Here is a 25,339-nt window from a genome sequence, read left to right on the forward strand (position 1 = left end):
TCCTGGGATGAAATATAGCTAACTCTGTTTCTCAGTCTCAGTTCCAATTCTGGCAGCTTAAATCAAGTTACCATTCTGTATTCAATAGTCTTACTGGGGTCAGAGTCTTGCGGTAATAAATACAGGTACGGGAAACCCACCCTGATTTAATGAGGTAGTTCTAGAGAAAGGGAGGATCATAATAGATTGGGAAAACACACCAAAGGTGTAAGCCAAACATACATGCCGATTACAGTTACTATAAATATATTTTACTTATTCTTTGAAGAATAGAAATCCACAGTTAAGAAATAGGTCATCTAAAATTGCTGAAGACTAAAGACTAAATTAAATGCACGAGATAAAATTATTTCATTGTTTGTTAAAATAGGAATTTCCCCTTTTCTAAATTTTAAAGTTTCAGGTTCTTACATCCGGATTTTTAAGTATTTGACTCCAATGATTATGGTTTTTGTTCCCTCCCTCCCTCCCGCTGTCCTTCCTTCCATCCATCCTTCCCTCCCTCACTTCCTCCCTTCCCCTGTTCTTCCTTTCCTTCCCTTTCCTTTCCTTTCCTTCCTTGAATCTAGTACCTCCAACAATCAAATCCCCAGATCTTTCTGAGAGAGCCATAGTGAAATACAAGCCTATCACTTTGCAGTGCATTGCCAATGGCATTCCAAATCCATCTATTACGTGGTTAAAAGATGGTCAACCTGTGAACACTGCCCAGGGAAATCTCAAAGTAAGTATTAATATTGCTTAGCCCAAAATGTGAAACCTACCTAGATCTTCTCAGAGCTATCACATTCTTCTTTCCTAATTGTAGATTTTCCTGTTGGACAGACTATAGAAAATTTACTAAAACAGTATGTGTTTTCCTTATAGTTTTTAGAATTTAACTTAATATTTTGATTTGAAGAATGAAATTAATTAAAGACTAATAATCATAATACTGATTTTAACTTATTGGTTGGTATTTTTATTGTTTTGATGCATGCTTCTTTTAAGTATTGAAAAAATGATGTTTCATGGATGAATGAACAGTGTTCATCCATATTGACTCAGAGTATCCCCAATGTGTTTATCATATACTAAGATTGAGGTAAAATCATATTTACATAAACCTAAGTGAAATAAGTCTTGAAAAAAAATACTTTAGTTTATAAGCTTCCAGAGGACAGAGACGCTGTCTGAATAAATTCATTTCTGTATCCTTCACTCTGAGTATAATCTCTGGCATAAAACTTTACCTCATTACATATTTTTAAATAAATAAATATATTTCAAACTTAGATAATCTAAGCAGTGCATTTAAAAATCTGAATTAATAGATTTTTCTCCTAGGATCAAGTTAATTGACTAATGTGAGCTTGAACTTTGCTTGTAGTGAGTTTGCAGTAATGAGCGATGTGCTGAGTTCTCTTCCGAATACAAGTGATGGGTATCTGCTCACTTATTATTCCTATTCCAAGTCCTATGGAATTAATTGTATACATTTGTGCTAGTGAGAGATTCATTATGAAGCCTTAAAGCATACTGCTAGTAAGCAACTGTTTCTCTGGGAGATCGGTGTTTATAACATACATATATAAAAGTTTAATTAGAAACTATAAAGAGTAATTTTAAGAGAAAATATGGAGAAGTATGAGAACTGATATTGTGGAAAGGCTTTAGACATGAGGGTAATTCATAGAGAAAGTCTTTGAGCAGAGATCTGAAGAATACATAGGAACTGAATGGGTGACTTAATGGAAGAGAACTGAGTAGGGTGTTTCAGAGAAGATGTGTATGGGCAAGCAACTTAAAATAAAGGAGAGCATGACACCCCCTGAGGACCTGACAGCAAGCCAGGGGACTGAGGAGAGCAAGATGAGGTGGTATGAGAGGAGACCAAAGAGTGGGGAGAAGGCATTTAAGTAATATTAATGGTTTTATTTGTACTTAAATCCATGAGAGATCTTTGAAGAGTTTTAAGAGAGGAGTGACATAATCAAATCTTCACTTTAAATAGTTACCAGACCCCTATAAGATAATGAGTTGAAGGAGTTAAAAGTAGATATGTGGGCAAGGGTGGTCCAAGACAGCAGTACAGGAAGATGCTGAACTCACCTCTTCCTACAGACACCAAATCTACTGCCACGTATGGAACACTTGCTCTGAAAAAGATCTGAAAACTAGCTGAACAGCTCTTCTATGACAAAGGGTAAAAGGGCAACATCAAGATGGGCAGGAGAGGCAGAAGTGCAGTCTTGCCAAAAACCACACCGCTGGCATGGTGACCCTCAACAGGGAGGGATCTCACAAGTCTGGAGCTTCTCCCTGAGAAGCATGGGGCTCCTGCCCTATGTCAGGCATTTAAGCCCTTGGGACCTGTACTGGAGAGATGAGCCATAAAACATCTGGCTTTGAAAACCATTGGACCTTACATCCGAGAGACCCCAAGGACTGTAGGGATCTGAGATACCTCATGACTCACATGCACACTTACTTGCCCTGGGACCTAGTGTAAAAGTTTAAAAAGTACCTAGACTCTATGTGAAGGATATTCATTTGCTAATTTCTTTTTAAACATTTATTTTATTTTGAGGCAAGGGGAGGGGCAGATAGAGAGATAGAGACAGAGAATCTCAAGCAGGCTCCACGCTGTCAGAGCATAGCCTGATGCAGGGCTCTGTCTCGTGAACCATGGGATCATGACCTGAGCGGAAATGAAGAGTCAGATGCTTAACCCACTGAGCCCCCCAGGCGCCCCTTTATTTGCTAATTTTAAAGCATCTGCCAGAGGGGCAGGGACCAGTAGGGACTTTCTCCAGGGACAGAGGTCCTGGAAGGCACCAGTTTTGCATTCTTCCTCTACCTTGCTAGCAAAAGCAGATGTGCACAGACACAGCAATCTCCCACTGCCTTGCTGCAGTGGAGCGTGTGCTCTGCCCCCAGCACTTTTTCCATGCCTTGCTAAAGCTGCAGGCATGCCCCACCTCAAGTTCTCTCCCACTGCCTCACTAAAGTTGACAGGCAAGCACAGTCCACACAGGAGATACCCCTTGAATGCCTGGACCTAGTAGCCAGAGGAGCTTGTGTGCCAGGGCCTATGGGACTGTAACAATAACCAGAAAAACAGTTCTTGGCAGGCTACCCCACCCAAGGCATTGCACAGACAGTAAACTGGAATATACTCCTAGTCTGCTGGTGAAAAAGGCCCACCACTGGTCTTCGAGCTTCAACCCGAGGGATGGGCTTCAGGTTTGCCATCCATGTAGAGACTCTGAAGGCATTCCCAGGGAACATAGGCAGGGAGACACCACCTATGTGTCCTCCCTTGGCCTTGCTATATATAGCTCACTCCCAGAAAGAAGCATATACTCACATCTGAAGCCCCAAATTTTGCAATTTGTCACCCGGGGACACCTCCAGATCCCCTGGTCTTAAGGCCAGCAGGGATTACAATTGCAGTGCCATTTGTATACTTTAAAAGCTGCTGCCTGAGGATCTGGCTTCCAGTCAGCCTGAAGCCAGGTACTGACTAAGATCTCTCTCTCTCTCTCTCTCTCTGGAGCACTGACAGGTCTTGAAACACTCTTAACAACTGAGACCTATCAGGAGTAAATCAGGCTACTTAGTCACAAAGTGTGAGAGACAACCAAGAGCTAAGGCAAGGTTGAATGACGAGGTTAATCTAGACAAGGCCACTCTTTTAACAGTGGGAAGATAGCTGTTTTGCCTCATACATAGAAATTAACACAGAGACTCAAGCAAAATGAGGAAATGGAAGAGTATGTCTCAAAAGGAAGAACAAAACAAAACCTCAGGAAAAAAAAAAAGATCTTAATGAAATGGAGGTATGTAATCTACCTGATAAAGAGTTCAAAGTAATGGTCACAAAGATGCTTACTGAACTCAGGAGAAGAACGGATGAACACAGTGAGAACTTCAACAAAACATAGGAAATATAAGAAAGTACCAAATAGAAGTCACGGAGCTGAAAAATAATAATTGAACTGAAAAATACACTAGGGGGGTTCAACAGCTGCTTAGATGAAGCAGAGGGACAAATCAGTGAGCTGGAAGACAGGGCAATGGGATTCACCCAAACAGAAAAGCAAAAAGAAAAAAGAATTTCTAAGAAATGAAGATAGCTAAAGGGACTATGGGGCAACATCGAATGGAATAGCATTCACATTATATGGGCTTCAGAAGGGAAAAAGAGAGAGAAAGGGGGCACATTTCAACAAGTAATGGATGAAAACCTCTCTAAGCTGGGGAAGAAAACAGACATCCAGGGCCAGGAAGCACAGAGAGTTCTAAATAAGATGAATTGAAAGAGATCCACATGAAGAGACATTATAATTAAAATGTAAAAAGTTAAAGATAAAAAGAAAACCTTAAAAATAGCAAGAAAAAAGCAATTTGTTAGGTACAATGGGCCTTCCCCCCCCCCCTTCCCCTATAAGACTATGATTTTTCAGCAGAAACCTTGCAGGCTAGAAGGGAGTGGTGTGATATATTCAAAGTGCTGAAAGGAAAAAAAACTTGCCCTCAAGAATACACTACCCAAGGAAGGGCGGCGAGGCGGTGCGCGCTCCACGGACTGGCGGGAGGGAGCCGGGGCGGAGGGGCGGCTCGCCGGCCAAGCAGAGCCCCGGAGTCTGGCGGGCAAAAGCGGAGGGGCCTGACGGACTGTGTTCCGACAGCAAGCGCGACTTAGCGTCTGGGAGGTCATAAGTTAACAGCTCTGCTCAGAAAGCGGGAAGGCTGGAGGACAAAGGGAGGGAGAGCTGCTGAGCCCCCGGACGACAGAGCTCAGTTTGGTGGGGAACAAAGGCGCTCGCCAGCGCCATCTCCCCCGCCCATCCCCCAGCCAAAATCCCAAAGAGAACCAGTTCCTGCCAGGGAACTTCCTCGCTCCGCGCAAACACCCAACTCTGTGCTTCTGCGGAGCCAAACCACCGGCAGCGGATCTGACTCCCTCCCGCTGCCACAGGGCCCCTCCTGAAGTGGATCACCTAAGGAGAAGCGAGCTAAGCCTGCCCCTCCTGCCCCTGTGCACCTTGCCTACCCACCCCAGCTAATACGCCAGATCCCCAGCATCACAAGCCTGGCAGTGTGCAAGTAGCCCAAACGGGCCACGCCACCCCACAGTGAATCCTGCCCCTAGGAGAGGGGAAGAGAAGGCACACACCAGTCGGACTGTGGCCCCAGCGGTGGGCCGGGGGCAGACATCAGGTCGGAGTGCGGCCCCGCCCACCAACTCCAGTTATACACCACAGCACAGGGGAAGTGCCCTGCAGGTCCTCACCACGCCAGGGACTATCCAAAATGACCAAGCGGAAGAATTCCCCTCAGAAGAATCTCCAGGAAATAACAACAGCTAATGAGCTGATCAAAAAGGATTTAAATAATATAACAGAAAGTGAATTTAGAATAATAGTCATAAAATTAATCGCCGGGCTTGAAAACAGTATACAGGACAGCAGAGAATCTCTTGCTACAGAGATCAAGGGACTAAGGAACAGTCATGAGGAGCTGAAAAACGCTTTAAATGAAATGCAAAACAAAATGGAGACCACCACAGCTCGGATTGAAGAGGCAGAGGAGAGAATAGGTGAACTAGAAGATAAAGTTATGGAAAAAGAGGAAGCTGAGAAAAAGAGAGATAAAAAAATCCAGGAGTATGAGGGGAAAATTAGAGAACTAAGTGATGCACTAAAAAGAAATAATATACGCATAATTGGTATCCCAGAGGAGGAAGAGAGAGGGAAAGGTGCTGAAGGGGTACTTGAAGAAATAATAGCTGAGAACTTCCCTGAACTGGGGAAGGAAAAAGGCATTGAAATCCAAGAGGCACAGAGAACTCCCTTCAGACGGAACCTGAATCGATCTTCTGCACGACATATCATAGTGAAACTGGCAAAATACAAGGATAAAGAGAAAATTCTGAAAGCAGCAAGGGGTAAACGTGCCCTCACATATAAAGGGAGACCTATAAGACTCGTGACTGATCTCTCTTTTGAAACTTGGCAGGCCAGAAAGAATTGGCACGAGATTTTCAGTGCGCTAGACAGAAAAAATATGCAGCCGAGAATCCTTTATCCAGCAAGTCTGTCATTTAGAATAGAAGGAGAGATAAAGGTCTTCCCAAACAAACAAAAACTGAAGGAATTTGTCACCACTAAACCAGCCCTACAAGAGATCCTAAGGGGGACCCTGTGAGACAAAATACCAGAGACATCACTACAAGCATAAAACATACAGACATCACAATGACTCTAAACCCATATCTTTCTATAATAACACTGAATGTAAATGGATTAAATGCGCCAACCAAAAGACATAGGGTATCAGAATGGATAAAAAAACAAGACCCATCTATTTGCTGTCTACAAGAGACTCATTTTAGACCTGAGGACACCTTTAGATTGAGAGTGAGGGGATGGAGAACTATTTATCATGCTACTGGAAGCCAAAAGAAAGCTGGAGTAGCCATACTTATATCAGACAAACTAGACTTTAAATTAAAGGCTGTAACAAGAGATGAAGAAGGACATTATATAATAGTTACAGGGTCTATCCATCAGGAAGAGCTAACAATTATAAATGTCTATGCGCCAAATACCGGAGCTCCCAAATATATAAAACAACTACTCATAAACATAAGCAACCTTATTGATAAGAATGTGGTAATTGCAGGGGACTTTAACACCCCACTTACAGAAATGGATAGATCATCTAGACACACGGTCAGTAAAGAAACAAGGGCCCTGAATGAGACATTGGATCAGATGGACTTGACAGATATATTTAGAACTCTGCATCCCAAAGCAACAGAATATACTTTCTTCTCGAGTGCACATGGAACATTCTCCAAGATAGATCATATACTGGGTCACAAAACAGCCCTCCATAAGTTTACCAGAATTGAAATTATACCATGCATACTTTCAGACCACAATGCTATGAAGCTTGAAATCAACCACAGAAAAAAGTCTGGAAAACCTCCAAAAGCATGGAGGTTAAAGAGCACCCTACTAACGAATGAGTGGGTCAACCAGGCAATTAGAGAAGAAATAAAAAAATATATGGAAACAAACGAAAATGAAAATACAACAATCCAAACGCTTTGGGACGCAGCGAAGGCAGTCCTGAGAGGAAAATACATTGCAATCCAGGCCTATCTCAAGAAACAAGAAAAATCCCAAATACAAAATCTAACAGCACACCTAAAGGAAATGGAAGCAGAACAGCAAAGGCAGCCTAAACCCAGCAGAAGAAGAGAAATAATAAAGATCAGAGCAGAAATAAACAACATAGAGTCTAAAAAAACTGTAGAGCAGATCAACGAAACCAAGAGTTGGTTTTTTGAAAAAATAAACAAAATTGACAAACCTCTAGCCAGGCTTCTCAAAAAGAAAAGGGAGATGACCCAAATAGATAAAATCATGAATGAAAATGGAATTATTACAACCAATCCCTCAGAGATACAAACAATTATCAGGGAATACTACGAAAAATTATATGCCAACAAATTGGACAACCTGGAAGAAATGGACAAATTCCTGAACACCCACACTCTTCCAAAACTCAACCAGGAGGAAATAGAAAGCTTGAACAGACCCATAACCAGCGAAGAAATTGAATCGGTTATTAAAAATCTCCCAACAAATAAGAGTCCAGGACCAGATGGCTTCCCAGGGGAGTTCTACCAGACGTTTAAAGCAGAGATAATACCTATCCTTCTCAAGCTATTCCAAGAAATAGAAAGGGAAGGAAAACTTCCAGACTCATTCTATGAAGCCAGTATTACTTTGATTCCTAAACCAGATAGAGACCCAGTAAAAAAAGAGAACTACCGGCCAATATCCCTGATGAATACGGATGCAAAAATTCTCAATAAGATACTAGCAAATCGAATTCAACGGCATATAAAAAGAATTATTCACCATGATCAAGTGGGATTCATTCCTGGGATGCAGGGCTGGTTCAACATTCGCAAATCAATCAACGTGATACATCACATTAACAAAAAAAAAGAGAAGAACCATATGATCCTGTCAATCGATGCAGAAAAGGCCTTTGACAAAATCCAGCACCCTTTCTTAATAAAAACCCTTGATAAAGTCGGGATAGAAGGAACATACTTAAAGATCATAAAAGCCATTTATGAAAAGCCCACAGCTAACATCATCCTCAACGGGGAAAAACTGAGAGCTTTTTCCCTGAGATCAGGAACACGACAGGGATGCCCACTCTCACCGCTGTTGTTTAACATAGTGCTGGAAGTTCTAGCATCAGCAATCAGACAACAAAAGGAAATCAAAGGCATCAAAATTGGCAAAGATGAAGTCAAGCTTTCGCTCTTTGCAGATGACATGATATTATACATGGAAAATCCGATAGACTCCACCAAAAGTCTGCTAGAATTGATACATGAATTCAGCAAAGTTGCAGGATACAAAATCAATGTACAGAAATCAGTTGCATTCTTATACACTAACAATGAAGCAACAGAAAGACAAATAAAGAAACTGATCCCATTCACAATTGCACCAAGAAGCATAAAATACCTAGGAATAAATCTAACCAAAGATGTAAAGGATCTGTATGCTGAAAACTATAGAAAGCTTACGAAGGAAATTGAAGAAGATTTAAAGAAATGGAAAGACATTCCCTGCTCATGGATTGGAAAAATAAATATTGTCAAAATGTCAATACTACCCAAAGCTATCTACACATTCAATGCAATCCCAATCAAAATTGCACCAGCATTCTTCTCGAAACTAGAACAAGCAATCCTAAAATTCATATGGAACCACAAAAGGCCCCGAATAGCCAAAGGAATTTTGAAGAAGAAGACCAAAGCAGGAGGCATCACAATCCCAGACTTTAGCCTCTACTACAAAGCTGTCATCATCAAGACAGCATGGTATTGGCACAAAAACAGACACATAGACCAATGGAATAGAATAGAAACCCCAGAACTAGACCCACAAACGTATGGTCAACTCATCTTTGACAAAGCAGGAAAGAACATCCAATGGAAAAAAGACAGCCTCTTTAACAAATGGTGCTGGGAGAACTGGACAGCAACATGCAGAAGGTTGAAACTAGACCACTTTCTCACACCATTCACAAAAATAAACTCAAAATGGATAAAGGACCTGAATGTGAGACAGGAAACCATCAAAACCTTAGAGGAGAAAGCAGGAAAAGACCTCTCTGACCTCAGCCGTAGCAATCTCTTACTCGACACATCCCCAAACGCAAGGGAATTAAAAGCAAACGTGAATTACTGGGACCTTATGAAGATAAAAAGCTTCTGCACAGCAAAGGAAACAACCAACAAAACTAAAAGGCAACCAATGGAATGGGAAAAGATATTTGCAAATGACATATCGGACAAAGGGCTAGTATCCAGAATCTATAAAGAGCTCACCAAACTCCACACCCGAAAAACAAATAACCCAGTGAAGAAATGGGCAGAAAACATGAATAGACACTTCTCTAAAGAAGACATCCGGATGGCCAACAGGCACATGAAAAGATGTTCAGCGTCGCTCCTTATCAGGGAAATACAAATTAAAACCACACTCAGGTATCACCTCACGCCAGTCAGAGTGGCCAAAATGAACAAATCAGGAGACTATAGATGCTGGCGAGGATGTGGAGAAACGGGAACCCTCTTGCACTGTTGGTGGGAATGCAAATTGGTGCAGCCGCTCTGGAAAACAGTGTGGAGGTTCCTCAAAAAATTAAAAATAGACCTACCCTATGACCCAGCAATAGCACTGCTGGGAATTTATCCAAGGGATACAGGAGTACTGATGCATAGGGGCACTTGTACCCCAATGTTCATAGCAGCACTCTCAACAATAGCCAAATTATGGAAAGAGCCTAAATGTCCATCAACTGATGAATGGATAAAGAAATTGTGGTTTATATACACAATGGAATACTACGTGGCAATGAGGAAAAATGAAATATGGCCTTTTGTAGCAACGTGGATAGAACTGGAGAGTGTGATGCTAAGTGAAATAAGCCATACAGAAAAAGACAGATACCATATGGTTTCACTCTTATGTGGACCCTGAGAAACGTAACAGGAACCCATGGGGGAGGGGGAGGAAAAAAGGAAAAAAAAAAAAAAAAAAAAAAAAAAAAAAAAAGAGGTTAGAGTGGGAGAGAGCCAAAGCATAAGAGACTGTTAAAAACTGAGAACAAACTGAGGGTAGATGGGGGGTGGGAGGGAGGAGAGGGTGGGTGATGGGTATTGAGGAGGGCACCTTTTGGGATGAGCACTGGGTGTTTTATGGAAACCAATTTGGACAATAAATTTCATATATTATAAAAAATAAAAAAAAATAAAAAATAAAAAAAAAATAAAAAAAAAATAAAAAAATAAAAAATGAAAAAAAAAAAAAAAAAAAAAAAAAAAAAAAAAAGAATACACTACCCAGTATATTATTATTCAGCATTGAAGGAGAGTAAAGAGATTTTTAGACAAGCAAGAGGTAAAAGAATTTATCACACTAAAGTGGCCCTTCCAAAAAAGAAAAAAAAATGTTAAAGGGACTTTAAGCTGGAAAGAAAAAGCACTAACTAGTAACAAGAAAACATGCAAAAGTAAAAATGCCACTGGTAAACTAAATATATAGTAAAGGTAGTGGGTTAATTACTTATAGGGCCAGTATTAAGATTAAAAAACAAAAGTAAAATTAACTGTAACCACAACGGAGACACAAAATAAAAGAATGTAAATGTGACATCAAAAACATAAAACACTTGGGGTGGATGTAGATATGTAAAATTTTAGAATGCATTCAAACTTAAGTTGCCATCAATTTATTTTTTTTTAAATGTTTACTTATTTATTTTGAGAAAGATAGAAACAGCACAAACTGGGGAGGGGCAGAGAGAGAGGGAGACAAAATCCCAAGCAGCCTTTGTGCTGTCAGCACAGAGACCGACACAGGGCTCAGTCTCAAAAAGTGTGAGATCGGGACCTAAACCGAAACCAAGAGTCAGATGCTTAACTGTCTGAGCCAGCCAGGTGCCCCAGCTATCAATTTAAAATAGACTATTGTATAATAGATTGTTATACGTGAGCCTCATGGTAATTACAAAGCAAAAACTTATAGTAGGTACACAAAAGATAATGAGAAAGTAATCTAAACATAACACTAAACAAAGTCATCAAACCACAAGGGAGGAAAGCAAGAGAAGAGGAAAGAACAGAGAAGAACTACAAAAACAGCCAGAAAGCAATTAACAACTTGGCAATAAGTACATTCCTATCAACAATTTATTGGGTGGGGGTGGGGAAGGGACAGGTCGTTTCCTTGTTTTAAAAAATTAAATTAAAATTAATTTTTTGTTGAAGATATAAAATGTTACATTAGTTTCAGATGTACAACATAGTTGAACACTGTAGTGATTAAAAAATTCTGTACATTATACTATGTTCACCACAAGTGTAGCAATCATCTGTCACCATACAATGCTATTATAATGCCATTGGCTATATTCCCTATTCAATAATTACTTTAAATGTAAATGGACTAAATTCTCCAATCAAAAATATACAGTGTCTAAATGGATTAAAAAAAAAAACAAGATTCATCTATATGCTGCCTACAAAAGACTTAGTTCAGATGTAAGGACACAAACAAACTGAAAGTGAAGAGATGGTAAAACATATTCCATGCAAATGGAAATGATAACTAGGCTGGTAAAGTTATACTTGTATCAGACAAAATAGACTTTAAAGCAAAAACCATTAAAAAAAGACACAAAGGACATTACATAATGATAAAGGCCATTACATAATCATTTCATAATGATCCAGCAAGAAGGTGTAACATTTATAAATATATATATACCCAACATAGAAGCACAAAAGTATACAAAGAAAATATTAAGAGACCTACACAGAGAGATTAACAGCAATACAATAATAACAAGGGACTTTAATATCCCACTTAAATCAATGAATAGATCATCCAGAAAAAAGGCAATAAAGAAATATCAGTATTAAGCAACACATTAGATCAGGTTCACTTAATAAATATGTACAGAATATTCTATCCTAAAGCAGCAGAATACACATTCTTCTTAAATGCCTATGAAACATTCTCCAGGATAGATCACCTGTTAGGCCATAAAACAAATGTCAATAAATTTAAGAAGATTGAAATCATATCAAGAATAGTTTCTGACCACAATGGTATGAAGCTAGAAAAATAATTACGAGAAAAATAACAAATATGTGGATATTAAGCAACATGAACAATAATTTCATCAACAAAATATCAAAGGGGAAATTAAAAATACCTAAGACAAATGAAAATCGAAATACAATGTACCAAAATCAATAGGCTGCAACAAAAGCCATTCTAAGAGGGGAGTTTATAGAGATACAGACTTAAGTCAAGAAACAAGAAAAATCTCAAATAAGAAATCTAACTTTTCACTTAAAGGAACTAGAAAAAGAACAAACAAAGCCTAACGTTAGTTGAAGGAAGGAAATAATAGATCAGAGCAGAAGTAAGTGAAATGGGGACAAAAAAGAAAAAAAGAGACTAATGAAATTAAGAGATAGTTCTTTGAAAAGACAAACAAAGCTGACAAAATTAGCTAGATTCACCAAAAACAGTACAGAAATGGTTCAAATAAATAAAATCAGAGGTAAAAAAGGAGAGTGTACAACTGATACCACAGAAATACAAAGGATCATAACAGGCTACTATGAACAGTTACATGACCAACAAATTGGACAACCTAGAAGGAAGAATAAATTCCTAAAACATACAATCTTTGAAGACTAAATCAAGAATAGGAAATCTGAATAGACCAATCACTAGTAAAGAGACTGAATCAGTAATCAGAAAAACTACCAGGTCACCTGGGTGGCTCAGTTGGTTAAAGTCGGACTCTTGATTTCAGCTTAGGTCATGCTCTCACGGTTTGTGGGTTTGAGTCCTGCATTAGACTCTGCTCACAGTGCAGAGCCTGCTTGGGATTCTATGTCTCTCTCTCTCTCTCTCTCTCTCTCTCTCTCTCTCTCTCTCTCTCCCCAGCTCTCCCCCCGCTCAAAAATAAATAAGCAGTAAAAACAAAAACAAAAAAAACTATGAACAAACAAAATTCCAGGACCCGATTGCTTCACTGGTGAATTCTAGAAAACATTGAAAGAAGATTTTGTACTTATCCTTCTCTAACTCTTCCAAAAACTTGAAGAAAAGGGAACACTTCCAAATTTATTTTTTGAGGGCAGCTTTACCCTGATACTAAAGCTAGACAAGGACACCATAAAAACAAAGTAAAACAAACAACAAAAAACCCCAATCAACAACAACAAAATTATAGGCCTATGTCCCTGATAAACATAGATGCAAAAATCCTCAACAAAATATTAGCAAACTAAATTCAACAATACATTAAAAGGATCATAAACCATAATTAAGTGGAATTTACTCCAGGGATGCAAGGATGTTTCCAACACTCACAAATTAACCAGTGAAATGCACCATATTAACAGATGAAGGATAAAAATCATATGATCATCTCAATAGAAAAATCGTTTGACAAAAGTCAACATCCATTTATGATGAAAACACTCAACAGAATGGGAATAGAGGAAACATACCTGAACATAATTAAGGCCATATATGATAAGCCCACAGCTTATCATGTTCAGTGGTGAAAAACTGAAAGTTTTTTCTCTAAGATCAAGAGCAAGACAAGTATTCCCACTCTCACCACTTTTATTCAATATAGCATTGGAAGTCCTAGCCAGAACAATTAGTCAAGAAAAAGAAATAAAAGTCATCCAGATTGAAAAGAAAAAGTAAAACTGTCACTATTTGCAGACAATATGATTTTATATATACAAAAAATCCTATAGACTGCACCCAAAAACTGTTAGAACTAATGAAGTCAGTAAAGTTGCAGAATACAAAATCAATATACAAAAATTGGTTGCATTTCTATACACTTACATACTATCAGAAAGATAAATCAAGAAAACAATCCCATTTAAAATTGCATAAAAAAGAATAAACAGAAATTTTAACAAGGAGGTGAAAGTCCTGTGCACTAGAAAATTATAAGACATTGATGAAAAAAATTGAAGGCACAAGTAAATGGAAAGGTATCCCATGCCCATGAATTGGAATAATTAATCTTGTTATAATGTTCATAATACCCAAAGCAACCTATAGATTCAATGCAATTTCTATCAAAAATTCAATAGCATTTTCCACATAAGTAGAACAAACCTAAAATTTGTATGTAACCACAAAAGATCCCAAGTAGCCAAAATGATCTTGAGAAAGAAAAACAAATCTTGAAGCCTCATGCTGTTTTCAAACTATACTACAAAACTATAATAATCAAAAACAGTTTGGTATTGGCATAAAGACAGACACATAAATCAATGGAACAGAATAGAGAGCCTAGAAATAAACCTACACATATATAATTAATTAATTTATGACAAAGGAGGCAAGAATATACAATGGGGAAAGCATGTTCTCTTCAATAAAGGACATTGGAAGAACTGGATAGTCACATGCAAAAGAATGAATCCAAAATACTGTCTTACACCATACATAAAAATTAACTCAAAATTGATTAAAAACTTGAATGTAGGTCAAAATGGATGAAGGACCTAAATGTGAGACAGGAAACCATCAAAACCCTAGAGGAGAAAGCCGGAAAAAACCTCTTTGACCTCAGCCACAGCAATTTCTTACTTGACACATCTCCAAAGGTAAGGCAATTAAAAACAAAAATGAACTATTGGGACCTTATCAAGATAAAAAGATTCTGCACTGCAAAGGAAACAATCAACAAAACTAAAAGGCAACCTATGGAATGGGAAAACATATTTGCAAATGACATATTGGATAAAGGGCTAGTATCCAAAATCTACAAAGAACTCACCAAACTCCACACTTGAAAAACAAATAATCCGGTGAAGAAATGGGCAGAAGACATGAATAGACACTTTTCTAAAGAAGACATCCAGATGACCAACAGATACATGAAAAGATACTCAACGTCACTCCTCATCAGGAAAATACAAATCAAAACCACACTGAGATACCACCTTACACCAGTCAGATTGGCTAAAATGAACAAATCAGAGGAGACTATAGATGCTGGAGAGGATGTGGAGAAATGGGAACCCTCTTGCACTGTTGGTGGGAATGCAAACTGGTGCAGCTGCTTTGGAAAACAGTGTGGAGGTTCCTCAAAAAATTAAAAATAGATCTACCCTATGACCCAGGAATAGCACTGCTAGGAATTTACCCAAGGGATACAGGAGTACTGATGCATAGGGGCACTTGTACCCCAATGTTTATAGCAGCACTCTCAACAATAGCTAAATTATGGAAAGAGCCTAAATGTCCATCAACTGACAAATGGATAAAGAAGCTGTAGTTTATATATACAATGGAATACTACTTGGCAATGAGAAAGAATGAAATCTGGCCATTTGTGGATGGAACTGGAGGGTATTATGCTACATGAAGTAAGTCAGCAGAGAAAGACAGATACTATGTTTTCACTCATATGTGGACCCTGAGAAACTTAACAGAAGACCATGGGGGAAGGAAAGGGGGGAAAAAAGTTACAGAGAGAGAAGGAGGCAAACCATAAGAGACTCTTAAATACTGAGAACAAACTGAGGGTTGATGGGGGAGTGGGGGAGAAGGGAAAGTGGGTGATGGGCATTGTTGAGGGCACTTGTTGGGATGAGCACTGGGTGTTGTATGGAAACCAATTTGACAATAAGTTATATTTAATATAAAAAAAAACTTGAATGTAGGACCTGAAACCACAAAACTCCTAGAAGAAAACGTAGGTAATAAGCTTCCTGACAAGAGTCTTGGCATTGAATTTTTAGATATGACTCCAAAATCAAAGACAGCAAAAGCAAAACTAAACAAGTGGGATCAATCTACATCAATCTAAAAAGCTTCTTCACAGGAAAGGAAACCACCAATAAAATTAAAAGGCAGCCTATTAAATGAGAGAAAAAAATGTAAATCATATATCTGGTAAGGGATTAATTTCCAATGTATATAAAGAAGTCAATATAATAGTAAAAAAAAGCAATCTGTTTTAAAAATGGGCATAAGATATAAATAGACAGTTTTCCAAAGACATATAGATGTCCAACAGGCACATGACAAAATATTTAACATCAGTGATTGTCAGGGAAATTCAAGTCAAAACCATGAGATATCACCTCACACCTGTTTGAAGGCTATTATCAAAACCACGAGATATCACCTCACACCTGTTTGAAGGCTATCAACAAGTGTTGGTAAGGATGTGGAGAAAAGGGAACCCTTTTGCATTGTTAGTGGGAATGTATACTAGTGCAGCCACTAAGAAAACAGTAGGGAGAGTCCTCAAAAAATCAAAAATACAGTTACCACACGATTCAGCAATTCCACTTCTGGGTATTTATCCAGAGAATACAAAAACACTAACTCAAAAAGATATATGCACCCATGTGTTCATTGCAGCAGCATCTACAATGATCAGGACATGGAAACAACCAAAATGTTCATCAGTAGATGAATGGATAAAGAGGATGTGATAGAGATAGAGATAGAGATAGATACACAATGGAATACTACTCAATCATAAAAAAAAAATAATAAAGTCTTGCCATTTGTGTCAACCCAGATGGACCTTGAGGGCATTATATGTGGAATCTAAAAAATGAAAGAGACAAAACAAAGCTCATAGATACACATAGAACAGATTGGTGGTTACCATAGAGGAAGGGGGTTGAGAGGTGGACAAAATAGGTGAAGGTGGTCAAGGTGAAGGTGGTACAAAGTCCCAGATATTAAGTAAATAATTCATGGGGATGTGATTACAGCATAGTGATTATACTCAATAATAGTGTATTGCATTGTGGAAAGTTAACAAGAGAGTAAATCTTAAAATTCTCATCACAAGAAAAGCAATTTGTAACTTTGTATGATGACAAGACTTGTGATCACTTTACGACGTATACAGATATATGAATTATTATGTTGTACATGTGAAACTACAATTACATGCCAATTTTACTGCAAAAAATAAATTTAAAAAGATAAAGAGTAGACGTGTGGATATCAATTAGGACTTTCTCATCTAGGAGAGAGAGAAGATTGAAATTTGAACTCACATTCTGACCATGAAGAAGATGTCATTATGACTCAGTGAAATATTGCACATGAAAGTTGAGGTAGTGGGAAATATCAAGGAAAACATGGAGAATCTAACTACACAAATACATAGATTATGATGCATCCAGTATGATAGACTTTGGAGGACATCCCATTTCGGGAAAAAAACTGTATTTCAGTTTTAGACTTTTGGAGGTTAAGTTGACTTTGAAATAAAGTGGAGATCAGGTAGGCCACGGAATGTATGCTCCTAGAGCTCATAGGAGAGCTCTAGCTGGAGATACTGACAAATAATGATATTTGAAACCATGGACGTGAATGAGTTTGTCTAAGGGGAGAGTAAAGAGTAAGAAAAAATAGAAGAGAACTGACCTAGTTCAGACTCTTAAAAAATTATGACATTTAAAGGCCATGTGCAGAAGTCTAGAAGTGACTATTAATGTATGAATGTGCTGCTTAATGTGTTTAGTACAGTATGGTTGGAGAATGGGTCAAGTGGGAGTTTACATGGGAGTGTATGGAGAGCAGATCATTTGGGTTCAAAATGTGGGAAGCCTGGGAGGCTATGTATGCCAAGTTCGGATTTCATGCTAGGCAAAGTGGGGAGCTGTGAGTGAGCTTTGAAGGGGAACTGGTAAAAGGATCAAATTTGCATTTTAGGCAAATTATTCTGGCAGTGATATATAAGATAGATTAACAGTTTGGGAGGTTGGAGACACTGGAATATAAATTAAGAAACTATTATAATCCCACAGTGGTTGTGAGAATGGAAAATAGGGGATCTGAAAAATATAGAGTAGTATACTTAATAGGAGAGTCAAATTGGGCTCTGAAATCAAGATGACTTGGAGAATAGTGGTGCTATTAAACAAGATTGGAAACATGCAATGAAAAGTAGGTCTGGAGATACAAGGAAACAGTTATTGGATATGTTAAATTTCATGTGCTAACCCATCCAGCAGATAGCTGGAACAGGGAGTGTGGAGCTCAGGAGAGAAATTGAGGCCAGTACTATAAATTTAAGAGTCTGCACAGGATTCTTTGCTGAAGACATGAATTTGGATGAAAACTATCAGAAAGCTGAGCTTTATTTTTATGGGGCAGGAGGAGGAAGTAGACAGATTGAGAACTGAGGACATTTTGTATCTTCAACAACCAGAGAGTAGAGTGATTCAGGAGTAGGTGGTCAATAATGCCAAATGCCGTAGATGGGGGAAGAGAAAATGAGCTTACTACGTATGCTGTTGGATCTTGTGCTTAGAAGTTACTGATAACCTTTGAATAATCAGTTTCAAAGAATAACCCTTAAAACTACCAGTTCCAAAATGGTGGAGCCTAGTTGCAATAGGTTTAAAAGAGAAATGAGGAAAAACAGTCAGGAAGAAATGTATCTGCATTTCCATTACTCATATTTTGTAATTTTTATTGTTTTTCTGGCCCCGGTGACCATTTAATCAAAAAAGATTGTTGTTTTAAAACTATTTATGAAGTGTTACATAAATGTGACTGTGTTTTTTTTAAGTAGCTTAAATTTTTATCACATACCTCATAGTTCAGTGCTAAAGTCTTTTGTTCAGTGAAGTTTTATGACTATACCAGCAGGCTGGTCTTAGGTTATTTTATTTTGTGTTTTCTAAAGAATAAAAAAAGTTTTCAATCGCATCAGTCTATTTTTTGTATGACGAAGCGATCTGGCTCTAATCTATCTAGAGATAATTAAGATATTGGCATAAAACTATAATTAGCTAGTATAAATTTAAATGAGTTTGTCTACCTAAGCAAATGTTTTACAGTCCAATATAAAGTACAAAGTGCTGCCATGCTTTCTGTTCCCAATTAGATACAGTCTTCCGGTCGAGTTTTACAAATTGCCAGAGCCCTGATGGAAGATGCTGGCAGATACACATGTGTGGCCACCAATGCGGCTGGAGAAGCACAACAGCACCTTCAGCTACATGTGCATGGTAATGTCATTCCCATGTCTTAACAAAAGAATATTTCTATGACTTTTTCTTTTAACATGATGACTCATTTTTACTGAATTACAGTATAAAAGAAACAAGTGTTTATTTTAGTCTATATTAAAAACTAGGTTTTTTTACATTATTGTAATTATAATTGCTCATATTAAGATACTCAGTTTGTCAGGTATCAATTAAAAATTTTTTTAACATTTATTCATTTTGGAGAGACAGAGCATGAGTGGGGCAGGGGCAGAGAAAGAGGGAGACAGAATCCGAAGCAGGCTCCAGGCTCTGAGCTGTCAGCATGGAGCCCGACACGTGGCTTGAACTCATGAACTGTGAGATCATGACCTGAGCCAAAGTCAGATGTTTAACCAACTGAGCCCCCAGGCGCCCCTGTCACGGTATCAGTTAAGATATTCAGGTTGTCAAATAGGATGTGCTAGAGTTCATAAATATCCTACTGTGTGTTTTTAATTATTTGAACTCTGTTAACTAAAAACGTTGTACACATAACTTTTATCGTAAAGACAGAGATGCAGGATTGTGCCTTAGTATTTTCTGTGATTTTCTTTCCTGCCTATAAGAGGGATTTTGTAAGTAGAAGGTAGCCTTGACTGAGGATCTTCTCTCATGTTTTTGAAAAAGTCTGGGTGGCCATGGAATACCCTCTGAATATTATAGCTTCACAATAAACTTGAAAGAACAGTTGACCTTGAATGTGAGACTTCAGATCTCTGGAGTCTCATCAGAAAAGGTCAAGAATTGTAGTTTTGAACTTTCCTAATTCAGCTAAATATATTTGCAGAGAGCTATCCAAGATCTCCATTTATACTTTATTCACTTTCTCTAGTCTGTGTGATTGTTTGTTAAATCCTTTATTCATTTATTTCATTTATTCTTCATTCATTCATTCATTCATATATTCACTCTGCATTTACTGAGCAATTTAACTGAGAAGGATGCCCTAGCATCTAGCTTGATTCCAGGTACATTTTTAGTAGGCAGTCAATAAATACTTAAGAAATGAAAAAGTAAATAGTAAGTGAATGAAAAAAATTTAAATTGGACACTGAATTCTTCTAATCTGCTTTACATATTTTATTTAAATCAATCAGTTAAAAGATTCAGATCATCAGTTCCCTAAATGTTTCTAATAAACCCATTTATTTTCCCCCTTTCCCTAAATACGATCACTTAACTTATGGATGTCATACGCACAGACTATGTTCCTTAACAAGGCCTTTATTTCTTCATTTAGCAATTAACTTAAAGACCAATATCTAACTATAACGATCTTGGAATTGGTTTGCCATGCTTAAGAGTTTGGGAACAGGCTGACCCTGCTCTCCCTTAAGTTGCCTCACATTTACCTCGTTCCCCGCAAGGGCTTTGTCTCTTCCTAGTGCTCTACATCAGCTGTCTCCAGCACATGCTGAAACTTCCACCTCCATCTAAAAGTGTGGTGTGGGCGGCCTTGCTCTCCTTTCCCCATTTTCGTACCCTCAGACTCCTCCTCTCCTCTTCCTACAAGCTGTTTATCTTCTCCCTTCCAGCAGTTTCTGTCTTTGTCTCCATTGTTGCCTAAAAGGAAACAGTTAGGTGGGCTAGCATGATGTGTTGGCAATTACCTCAGGCACTGGAGTCAGGCCAATTGTGGTTTAAAGTCTATGCCAACCATGATCTATGTAACCTTGAGCAAACCATTTCATTTTTCAGAGTATCTGACTTGCAGAGTGCTTTTGAGGTTTTGAGGTATTAGATGTAAAATACCTCCCACTTTTACTCTCTCGGGTGTTATCAAAAAGAAAGAGGTTTTTGTTCTCTAGACTAGATTAAAATACTTAAATGAAGAATAGAATGTATGTCTTGAGAGCTGGGAAAAACAAAACTTCAGCGTTCGGGGCTCCCAAACTTTGATGTTTGTAAAAATCATATGTATTGCGTGTTAAAAATACAGCTTCCTGGGCCCAGTTTCAGATGTCCCCAAACAACATCTCTGATGCAAGTGGTCTGTATGCCATTACCCAGAGAAACATTGGCCCAGACTCTAAAAACTTGCTTAGAGATTTACTAATGTAGTCAAGAATAATTGAAAACCAGAGTTCATGAAAGAAATCAAGGATTCCATAAAATATAAAGCAACAACAGAAAGAAAAACATCAATACCTAAGAAAACATAAGTATATAAACCTACAGTCTGAATATGGTAACAAAATATATGTTAGCAAGGATTGCAATTAGGGTACATGCATGCATGGAAAATCATCAGACAGAGGGGCAGCAAGCTGGAAGACATCTGAGTTAATGTGAGAAGAAAAAGAAACAGAAGGTTAGTCATTGTAAGTATGTATTAAAAGCTACCAAGCTGGATGGAGCATACAAAACAATCTTTTTGATACAAATCACAAATGGAATAGAGGTAAGATACAGTTCATCAATCTGGAAAGGAGAATAAATGATGAAGTGGACTTCTAATCTAATATCGATTGCGATCCACCTGGCAGGAAGTAGTTGGTTACTGTCCAGAAATCAGGACAGAAAGCTGACATATCATCTTGGTACTCTCGACAGCAATGTCCCATTGGATGCAAAGGACTCCAAACTTGATTCTGTCCTCTTCAATACTTGTATTAATAACTTCAGTGAGGGTGGGAGATGTTAACAAAAAGTGTAGGAATTTCTAAAGGATTAGTTGGCCATAGATTTGAAAAATATCTCAGAAGTTAAAATAGCAAGTTAATCTGATGTGAAAAACTGCATACAAATAGGGTGGGAGAAGAGTGGCTTACAGACTCCACACATTGAAATACTGGAGATATCAATGGCTTTCTGTAATTAATGTAGACATGCGCATTCAATTTCATAATAAAGTTAATAATCTTAGAAGTCAGTACTAGAAACAGTATGAACAAGAAAGGAAATAGCCCTATTATACTCTTGCTCTCTGAATGCTTCTGAAGTATTATATCTAATCCTGGTGCTATATATTAAGAGGGACATTGAAAAATCTATAGAGAAGCAACTATCATTTAATTTAGTATTTTATTTTATTTTTTTAATTTTTTTTAACGTTTATTTATTTTTTTGAGACAGAGAGAGACAGAGCATGAACGAGGGAGGGTCAGAGAGAGAGGGAGACACGGAATCTGAAACAGGCTCCAGGCTCTGAGCAGTCAGCACAGAGCCCGACGCGGGGCTCGAACTCACGGACCGCAAGATCGTGACCTGAGCTGAAGTCAGACGCTTAACTGACTGAGCCACCCAGGCGCCCCTAATTTAGTATTTTAATTGATTGATTTAACCAGTCTTATAGTTGCCTTCTAAGTGAGCATTTGTTTTAGTCCTAATCTTTATTTATGGGGTAACACATTCAGTGAATGAGCATTTACTGTAATTGTCATCCAAAAGTACTCAACCCTAAGAACCTCAGCTTTCCAACTGTTTAATATTTTCCTTTCTTATAAAAAAGATTGTAGATTCCTTCATTCTCCTCAAGCATGGGAAAACATGTTTTCAAAAGGTGAAGTAAGGGTGGATGGTCTCCTAGACTAGAAGATTATGTCATGATCATGAGGAACATTCTTGTGATCCCCTAGGTTTCTTAGGGGGAGTTATGTCTTTTATAGAAGGCAGAGACTCTCACTAGGTGGTCCTTTTTGATCATCAAAGTTTCATAATTCTGAAAGTTCTAATTCTCTAGACCAAACTATGAAATTTTATCTAAACCTCAGATATTTGCCAAGTGAGACAGATGTTTCCACAAACAGATGATTTCTTGGGGTCTGATGGCTCAGGCATTCATTACATCTGTACTTAATTATATCCTAGGAAAGATTAACCAAGGTGAAGCACCCAGAAGTGGCATGTTATGGTTAACAGCGTGGGTTTTTAATTTGTGTCCCTCTACTGCCAAGTAATATCATGAGGACAGTAGGCTTAGATGTTAAGTTTTTAGATCTGTTTTCTCATCTGTAAAATGGAAAGAATAATGATAGTGTAATTGGGGAGGTTGTTACGAGGATTAAATGAAAGCCTGCATGTGCTTACAACTACAAGCTTACCCTGGTGCCTGGTTTCTAATTATTATCTGTAAATAGCAACTTACCAACTGTTTTGGCCAAATGCATATTTGGCTTTTGGCCCTTCTCACAGCACCAACATTTCAACAAATATATCTGAAGTTCCACTGCCTTTACTGTTGGCCAGGAACCATCCTGGGTCTGTATTAGCTGTCTGGTGAAAACATTAGTAGAGCACCCATTAATTTAATTTTATTATTTTAAAGTATTTGCTTGGCTAACATCTGCTAACACCCACTTAAAAAAGGTTCCTCTATCATTTCTGTGTTTTGGTTAATAGCTCACTTGTGACCTAAAGGAGACTTGGGAATGTTGTGAGGAACTTTTTTTTTCTTTTTTAATGGATAACTTGAGTTTAGCACTCTAGTATTTTCTCAGTATAAATAAATTTATTACTCACTATATCATAATTCTGGCAATTAGGTGGGATTAACTCAGTTTTTTATTAGTTATGTATTAAATTGAATTTAACCAGGATTTGAAAAAGTCAATTCATGCCTGTAATTAAAGTCATAAGTAAAATCTAGCCCATGATATATTCAGAAGAAGGTATTGTGGGTTTGGCATGATAATGCACACGCAGCTTTTGGAGGAAGGAGAATAGAGAAAAAGTCAACAAGTTGAATGGAATTCAACCTCCTGTTTAGAGTATGCAGACATCTTACCTCCTGCTTGGAGTATACAGACGTCTTACTGTTAACATAGCATACTATTTATCTTATGAATTTCTTTTTATTCTTCTAATTTTTTTTAATGTTCATTTATTTTTGAGAGAAAGACCAAGACAATGCGAGTGGGGGAGGGGCAGAGAGAGAGGGAGACACAGAATCCCAAGCAGGCTCCAGGCTCTGAGCTGTTAGCACACAGCCTGACATGGGGCGTGAACCCACGAGCTGTGAGATCATGACCTGAGCCCAAGTCGGATCCTCTAACCCACTGAGCCACCCAGGTGCCCCATGAATGTTTCTGTCTAAAACAGTGTTCACCTAAATTCAAAATTGTAAGATGATTCCTTAAATGCTAGAAGGGAATTATGCGTATATCACATCTTCTTTATCCATTTATCCGTTGTTGGACACTTAAGATTGTTTCCGTGTCTTGCCTATTGTGAATAATGCTGTAGTGAACATGAAAGTGCAGATATCTCTTTGAGATACTATTTCATTTCCTTCAAATATATACCCAGAAGTGGGATTGCTCAATCATACGGTAGTTCTATTTGTAATTTTTTGAGGAACATCCATACTGGTCTCCAATTGGCTATACCAATTTCCATTCCCACCAATAGTGTACAAGGGTTTCTTTTTCTCCACATCTTCAACAACACTTATTATCTCTTGATTTTTTGTAATAATCATTCTAACACACATGAGGTGATATCTCATTGTGGGTTTGATTTGCATTTCCCTGATGATAAGTGATGTTGAGCACATTTTCATGTACCTATTGGTCACTTCTTAGTCTTCCTTGGAAAAATGTCTTATTTAGGTCCTTTGCCCATTATTTAATTATTTTGGATTTTTTGCTATTGAGTTGTATAAGTTTCTTGCTTGCTGGCTAGCTGGCTGGCTTGCTCCCTTCCCTTCCTCTTCCCCTTCCCCTTCCTCTTCCCCTTCCCCTTCCCCTTCCAGAGCTAGGGGGAAAGAGAGTGAGCAGGGAAGAGGGAGAGGGGGAAGGAGAATCCTTAGCAGACTCTATGCCCAGCATGGAGCCCAGTGCATGGGTCGATTTCATGACTGCTGAGATTGTGACCTGAGCTAAAATCAAGAGACAGACCTTAACCAACGGAGCCACCCAGGCACCCCATATCAGTTTCTTATGTATTTCAGATATTACTCCCTTTTCAGATATATGGTTTCCAAAAGTTTTCTTGCATTTAGTGCATTGCCTTTTCATTTTGTCGATTTTTTTCTTTGCTGTGCAGAAGATTTTTAGTTGCTGTAGTCCCACTTGTTTATTTTGCTTTTGTTGTTTGTACCTTTGGTGTCATATCCAAGAAATCATTGCTAAAGCAAATGTTAAGTACATTTTACCCTATGTTTTCTTCTAGGAGTTTTGTGGTTTCAGGTCTTACATTTATGGCTTTAATCCATTTCAAGTTAATTTTTGAGTACCACACTGTCTT

The 25,339-nt window shown here is 38.1% G+C and overlaps 1 protein-coding gene across 5 annotated transcripts in view; it reads left to right on the top strand.

Moving 5' to 3' along the window:
• The window catches only part of HMCN1 (hemicentin 1), a 483,427-nt gene that overhangs the window by 285,025 nt on the left and 173,063 nt on the right, over positions 1-25,339 (top strand). For all 5 annotated transcript variants that reach the window (XM_045452692.1, XM_045452695.1, XM_045452691.1 and 2 more), the window contains 2 exons: positions 570-724; positions 19,009-19,132. In XM_045452692.1, coding sequence (XP_045308648.1) covers positions 570-724; positions 19,009-19,132 — 279 coding nt within the window. The remainder of the gene's footprint in view (positions 1-569; positions 725-19,008; positions 19,133-25,339) is intronic.

This window comes from Leopardus geoffroyi, chromosome C3 (assembly GCF_018350155.1).
Source record: "Leopardus geoffroyi isolate Oge1 chromosome C3, O.geoffroyi_Oge1_pat1.0, whole genome shotgun sequence".
Lineage (NCBI taxonomy): Eukaryota > Metazoa > Chordata > Mammalia > Carnivora > Felidae > Leopardus > Leopardus geoffroyi.